Source organism: Urocitellus parryii, chromosome 4, assembly GCF_045843805.1.
Source record: "Urocitellus parryii isolate mUroPar1 chromosome 4, mUroPar1.hap1, whole genome shotgun sequence".
NCBI classification, from domain to species: domain Eukaryota; kingdom Metazoa; phylum Chordata; class Mammalia; order Rodentia; family Sciuridae; genus Urocitellus; species Urocitellus parryii.
The window spans coordinates 17288228-17296069 of NC_135534.1; the positions used below are offsets into that span (position 1 = coordinate 17288228).

The 7842-nt window shown below is 32.8% G+C and overlaps 1 protein-coding gene across 1 annotated transcript; it reads left to right on the forward strand.

Moving 5' to 3' along the window:
• The first annotated feature begins 4859 nt into the window (after positions 1–4859).
• LOC113177553 (olfactory receptor 10AG1-like) lies at positions 4860–5816 on the forward strand. Its single transcript, XM_026382102.2, has one exon. It carries the CDS (start codon positions 4860–4862, stop codon positions 5814–5816), a length of 957 nt encoding a protein of 318 aa, XP_026237887.2.
• The last annotated feature ends 2026 nt before the right edge of the window (positions 5817–7842 follow it).

Below are 7842 nucleotides of genomic sequence, written 5' to 3' on the forward strand. Positions count from 1 at the left end.
GTATTTTTTCTTCTTATGTAGATACTGTAAATAATGATGAATTCTCTCCATAGCATGAAGGAAGGGATCTTTAGCTTATAAACAGGTTAGGTTGGGCTGGGGATATGGCTCAAGTGGTAGCGTGCATAAGGCACTGGGTTTGATCCTCAGCACCACATAAAAATAAAATAAAGATATCATGTCCACCTAAAGCTAAGAAATAAGTATTAAAAAATAAATAAACAGGCTAGATTATGATAAACTCATGAGTTCCAAGTTGCATTCTTTGAAGTTGAGAAATGATGTTCTAGAATGATGATCACAGGAACTGAGAGAGCTGAAAGTCAGGGAGACATGACAAATGAAACAAAGTTTTAGACAGATTAGAGTAATAAATCAATCTGTCATACAACATGGTGACCATAGTTAACATCAAGGAATTTTGTTATTATAATTGATAGTAGAGCATATTTTAAGTATTCTCATCACAAATATTGAGAAGTATGTGAAGGTATGCATATGTTAATTAGATCATTTTAACTGTTTCACAATGTGCACATATTTCAATTATTATGTGCAGGACATATGTATGAGTTTTGTTAAAAATATTTTAAAAATTTGTTTATATTTAATTTAATATTTTCAGATTTTATGTGCAGATGCAGGCCTATGTTTAAACTGTGAATGTCTTATAAAATCTTTGCCAGTAGGGGAATGGCTCTAGTCTCCAAAGGCAGAGGGTATGGGGAGAAAGGCAAGAGGAATGATCAGGAGGCTGGTCCCCTCAGACCATATTCCACAGAGACAGAGATGATGATGAAGGACTAATCCAATCAAAGGCAGTGTGTGGATTATTTAATACTTCTCAATTGATAAATTACTGAGGTTTAAAAATGCATCATGTCTTAGAGACAAAATGACTTAACAATGAATAAGGAACTATTTCCTCTCTAAAATGTACTATAGCTTACTTAAAATTAAGGATTTCAAGAGGAAACAAAAAGTTTGATTTGTTACTCTAATAATGTCAATGAAAAAACTTACCTTACATAAAATAAGAGAGGCACCATATAATAATTTCTTCACTATATAGGTAATGGGTAAGCATTTTTGATTTTATTTTAGAGTATTGTTTTTAATCTTATGGATCAAACTCATCAAAGAAAATACTTTCAACCAGATTTCTTTATGAATGTCATATGCTTATGATCTTATCATGGTCAGAACACTCTATAAGCAATTACCAAGAATACTGTTCCTTGTTTTTAACTTTAGTTGCCATGCCATACAATAGATCTCTTGATCTGAAGTTTTGCATTGCTTTTTGAACATCTCTCTAACTTTTGTTTCTGTTTGGTCATTTCTCGACCTCAAAGAATGCAACTTGGTAGTTATGAGTTCATTTAAAATCTGAGTTGTTTATGTACTGAAACCTTCTCTGATCATGAGATGGAAGGAATTAATCTTTATTTACAGGTACTTATGAAAGAGGAAAAAATATTTTAGAAGACAGATGAAAATGCTTTGAGTCTCAATTTTGTATAGGTGAGTATGGGAAAAAATGACATTGTGATGTATTAGTACTTTTTGAAAAGAAAAAGTAGAGTGACTTTTTCTGGTTACAGAATACCTTTGTGGGTAGTCTGTTACAACACTTGCCTACTAAGCTTTTTCTCAAATACTAATTTGAAAAGTATTCCTGCATTTCATGCATCTATGTACATTCAATAAATATCCAACTATATAAGGTGTTAGGCTATAGTATTCAAAAGAGGCAAATTGTTTGTAGTAGTATATACTGGTTATGACAATTGGTCACCAAACTCCTTCTCATCTTTTGGATTTACTCTGTGTGTCATCTTATGAAACTATATAGACTATTTACGAAGTAAATTAGTCTCTCATTTTGTAATAGTAATTGAGATCTACAAAATTACTCTGAAGTTCTAAATGGGTTACTATTTCACAAAGCTTTATTAATATTATTTAGACTACCAGAATTTTCTATGAATCTCTTTGCATTTATATAAATATTTAAATATATAAGTATTTATAATTATTTTATATATACACATACATATATATAGATCCCTTTGCTTTTATATATATATATATATATATATATATATATATATATATATGTGTGTGTGTGTGTGTATATATATATATATATATATATATATATATATATATAAATTACTGAGTTTGAATTCAGTTAGGATGTATGCTAACTTTATCACACTGGGAAAGCTACTTAACCTCTCTGTGCCTCTGGCTTTTCATGCAATAACACAAATATAATAACAACACCTACTTCACTCAGAGCATGATAAATTAGATAATGCAAATAAACTCATGAAAATGGTGTTTAGCACATAATGAATGTTAAAAATTGTCAGCATCAACAAAAAAATAGGGCAACTAATGAGGGTTCTCTACATCCCTCCTTTAGCTATGCTACTTTCCTATTAAAATAGAAAATAAGATTGGTAAAGGGTCATAAAGAAGAAATTTTTTCAATAAACGTGGTGAAGCTACTAAAGTTTCCACATTAGAACTTTCAAAGTATTACTAATTGCCAATGGAGAATATAGACCCATTTGAGAAAAGAAACACCATCAAAGAAGGTTATTTCTGAGAATTTTTTTTATGTATTAAATAGGCTTTGATATAGATTTTTAAATTTCACTTTGCCAATAGTACATTTATTGTGAGCTCTCTTGAGTTCAAATTACAACTCTACAATTGTAAAAGTCTTTATAATTTACAATTTTTAAAAAGAGACCAGTAAGTTAAAGTGTTTTTTCCAGGTACTGTTGCTGGTTTTCTCCATCAGCATAGAATGATTCTATTAATTTCAGCTCAGCATTCTTGCTAAAACACTTCCCTATACATTCTCTCTTGTCCTAGATTGAGCAAAATCCATTACAGGCCAGAACAAATGGTGAGCAGACTTTAAGAGGATAGAAAAATACCATATTCTAAAATGATAATTATAAACACAATAAAGATAATAATGATCATAAAAGCAACACTTACACTACAATTGCTTAATTTAAATATATCCACTATCATAGCTTATGCCACTCATTGCTCAAAACATCTTCCTTAGTAACCTATTTTTATTACTACAAATGTTTTAAAACAAGAGAAATTAGGTTCCTATAATCTCAATAAGGGCATATTACCTTAATGTATCTATTTTCCACTTTTAACTCACTTAATATCTAGTCCATTGGTTCCTGAACACTCATATCTAGTGAAATTGAGCATAACTGCTGAGATTGGTGGGAAATTTTCATTCCTATATATATATATTAATCAGGAAGAATTTATAAATCACTCATCTGTGTTGGCATCTAAACAGTTGCTGAAATATAGTATTGAATGAGGATATGAAGTCTATTTTTCTCCCAGAAAATATTTTAACCTCTTTTTAAAAAATTAACAAAGATTATTTTGCTATGGACCAAAATCTATAAAAGTCTTAAAATAGCTGCCCTTTCCCTAAGCAATTGTCTCAAACTCCAATAACAACTTTTAATTTCTCTCTATAAACTTTCGAATATCTAAGGTAAGATGCAAAACCTGTCTGACTTCTCTACTAGTCCACAAGCTCTGTGAAAACAGCAAATAAATATTCTTTCATGATTATTCTCTTTATTACTTAACATACTAAACGATTCATAATAAACTACAAGATACATATAGATATAGTCTGGGGCTATAGCTCAGTGGTAATGCACTTGCCTGAAATGTGTGAGGCACTAGATTCGATCCCCAGCACCACATAAAAATAAATAAAGATGCTGTGTGTTCATTTACAACTAAAAAAATTAAGCAATAATAAAAAGCAGATATGTATAGATTTAATGATTTATATATTAAGTTAAACATATCTAGAACACTGAAGTTTCAATATTCTTTTTGTTTTAGTTTTTTTCCCTCAAGGTATGACTTACATACCTGGAAGATGATGCAAATTTTTGAAAATTTAGAGAAGACCTAAAATGGAAAATAATTACTAAACTATGAAAAGAAAAAGAAATTGGGAAAAAATAGAAATGGTAAAAAAGTATTTTAGAGCATACACAGTCTCGTTTATATAACATATTATTTTAATCCAAAATTTCTCAGTTTGCTAATTCTTCTTGATGATTCTAAATTGGAAGTAAGGAAGAGGTGGGAGGGTACTTTAAGTATGTTGTGGGAAAGAAAGAGAAGAGAACATTCATTGAGAAGAGAAGTAAAAATAACTTAAAGTAGAAATTGTCAATTCTTTGGTTGTTTAGCATTTATGAAAGTGTGAGGAACTTTGGGTTTTAATAGAAGGAAGGAATGTTGTATTTTGTAGGAAGTGAAGACAAGTTTGGAACCTAGGGAATGGGAGTGCAAATCTCCTAACACCATAAAGTGTGGAGAATGTGACCATCTGTAGGAAAGGTCAGAGTTTAGCATTGTTGGAGGACACAGGCTGGATGGCAACTGAAAAAAACAAAAACAAATGTTATAGGATCCAGTGGAGCAGAGGAGAGCTTGAACAACTCTGGTCAAAAATGCTTAATTCCTGAAGGAGCTGATGAGGCTCAGTCTGCACTGCCTTTAGCACTGTGCCATGTACATCACAAATCAGAAACTCATATTTACTTTGTTACTCACATGATCATAACCTTTATTACAAGCAGAAACAGAAATTAAAATTATTCTTTTTATATTGTGGAAATTTAGGATATTGAGTTTGAAATATATCGCTGAACATACAAGGCACTTAAACACAATTGGATGTCTCTTCCGTGTCAGTAGACTGGCCATTATTACTATGGCCACCAAGCCTGGTGGATTGAAGTGACTTCTACATCTTGAAATCGTTGTGTTCATAAATGGAGTCTACAGGACAAAATCCTCCACAAAGGAATCACACTAAACTGGTGGAATTTATCTTCCTTGGTTTTTCTAATATTCCTAATATACAAGAGTTTCTTTTTGGGTTGTTTCTGATAATCTATATAATTATCCTGATGGGAAATAGCCTCATTATCATAATAACCCATGTTGAGCCTTCTCTCCAGACCCCCATGTATTTTTTTCTAGGGAATTTTTCCTTTTTGGAAATATGTTATGTGTCAGTCACTGTCCCAAGATTATTAACAGACCTCTGTAGACAAACCAGAAATATTTCCTTTGTAGCCTGTGCTACTCAAATGTACTTCTTTCTGGTCTTTGGAGCTACTGAGTGCTTTATCCTGACTGCAATGGCTTATGACAGGTATGTAGCCATTTGTAGCCCCTTGCTCTATCCCATCATCATGAACCATAGGCTGTGTATCCAGCTGGCCACAGGCTGTTGGGTCAGTGGAATCCCAGTACACATGGGGTTCACCTACTTGATCTTCTCCCTACCTTTCTGTGGCCCTAACCAGCTGAATCACTTTTTTTGTGACATACCTCCTGTGCTTAAACTGGCCTGTGGGGACACTCTTGTGATTGAGATGTTGGTTTATGTGATTACTCTACTGGTTGTCACTATTCCTTTTATATTGATACTTGGATCTTATGTAAGAATAATCTCCACCATCCTAAAGCTACCATCAGCAACTGGGCGACGGAAGGCCTCCTCCACCTGTTCTTCCCACCTCATGGTTGTGGCTTTATTCTTCGGATCAGGCATCATTACGTATTTGAGACCAAAGTCTAGTCATTCAGCAGGAACAGACAAATTCCTTTCTCTTTTCTATACTATTGTGACACCCATGTTTAATCCGATGATATATTGTTTAAGAAACAAAGATTTTATGGTGGCACTGAAAAAATTGCATCTTAAATGGATTGTGTTATGACCTCATAAAACATAAATCCATAAAATGTGTTCTTATTCATCACAGTCTCTATAAGTTAATTTGGCTTAGAACTTTGATTTATTTTGAATTAATATTATTGTATTTTTATCCTATGTGAACTCAACTCTGCTTCTATTTTCAAATAGTAGATTAATCCCCAAACTCATATTTTCTTATGAGTAACAAGCAGCCACCTTCAAAACTTGATCCAATATAATGAAGTATCTGTAATAACATATTGGATTCATCAAAGATTATTCCTATTACTGCTATTGTTATTTGTAAGAGTCCAGAATAATATCTACATTTTATTTTTCAGAAAAAAAGATTATTCATGTTTATATATCTAGAGTCCAGTGTATTGTCTGGAATATAATATTATTTAATTAAATTTGTTAGATTGAAAGGTTACTAATATAATAAGAAAGTTTTTAACTGTAAATGCTTTATATACTCATGGTCAATATATTGCTTTATAATTAGTGAAGGAGGTTTATATAAAGAAAGAACCATCAGGATCTAATGGCAGTATGTCTGTAAAAGAAAATTGGTAAAGAAAAATAAAAATCTCAGTCTTAAAAGTGTCCCCACAGGCCATTGTAAGCACTGGAGGTATGTCACAAAAAAAAGCAATTCAACTAGTTAGGGCCACAGAAAACCAGAGAGAAGATCAAGTAGATGAACCCCATGTGTACTGGAATTCCAATGACCCAATTCAATTTTAAAGAAAATTGATATTTGACCTGATTTTCTTAGTGATTTATGAAGAATATTTGCCAAAATAGGAAAAGAGGATGATTAGTATGTAGCTAGGTGGGTTTAATGTGTTTCACTCCTGAGGAGAAACACTTACCTGTCAGCTAGTGGTCATTTCTGGACAATTATGAACTTTCCTCACAGAAGCAGGCTTCTTAAACACATAGAAGACACAAACTAAAAAAAAAAACCCAACTTTACAGGTGGCCCTAATGAGAAGGAAGGGTCTGAATGAGAAGAATAATATCTTTTCATTTATTAAGGAAAAAGATTCACCACTGTGTAAGCACAGGAGCCAATAATTATTGCAGGACTTGGGGAAGGCTGCTTCTATGGTAAAGTATGAGTGTGTCTAAATTATGTCAAGACCAAGTCTGCACCATGTAAGTGCATTCTCTTGAGACACAGAAGGAGTCAGGTTACTTCTCATGGTGCCCTGCCTCCTTTCAATAAAGCTGGAAAACTGTCCCAGAACAAGTGACCACATCTGTTTTTTCAATAGAAAGTATCAGGGACACAAAAGCCTTAGAAGATACCAGGAAGGCTAGTTGAAATAGATCCAGCAGTTCCTCCACCGGACCCCTGATGTAAATGTGTCCCTTCATCTTGATTCCTGCTTGACTTACTAAGTCCTTTACAGGTGTTCAATGGCAACACACACAGTGTGAAACAACATAGAGAAAACAATTTTGGCAGACCTCCAGGAAAATCAAATCCTTGTTTATTAATATTCAAAATGCAACCACAGCTCTCATAATTTAGGGATAGGTCCTTTTTTTTACCCTATTTAAATTCATTTAAAATTTTTTTTCTTATTCAGTAGCTACCACCTTTAATGGTGCTCTACTTTGTTAGTAGTCTACAACTCACATGTTTGTTGGCCTTTTTCTTTACATACTACTTCTAAATCTGGAATTTTCTCTCTTATTGTCTGTTTGCATTGCCTTTTCGGCATTGTATTCAGAGGTTAAAGACCCAAGAGACAACATAATAGTGTCTAGCAATCACTAGGGCACCTCAATTTTGAAAAAAAAGTTCACACCAGACCAACTTATAGACTGCTTCCTAACTCTGAGGTGATTGTTTTGAGATCAATATCAGTCACATTAAAGTCCAGGGACAAAGCAAAGCAACTAATGTGGGTGCATACATATATACACACAATATCCTCAGAAGTGAACAGTCTCATATATTGATGAAAATGGAAGGAAAGAAAAAGAGAAATAAAGAGTGGGAGGAAGAAAGAGAAATAAAAAACCATTGGCTTCCT

Excerpts from the sequence above, each read along its gene's own strand:
- LOC113177553 (XM_026382102.2), top strand. The coding sequence starts at position 4,860 with ATGGAGTCTACAGGACAAAATCCTCCACAAAGGAATCACACTAAACTG.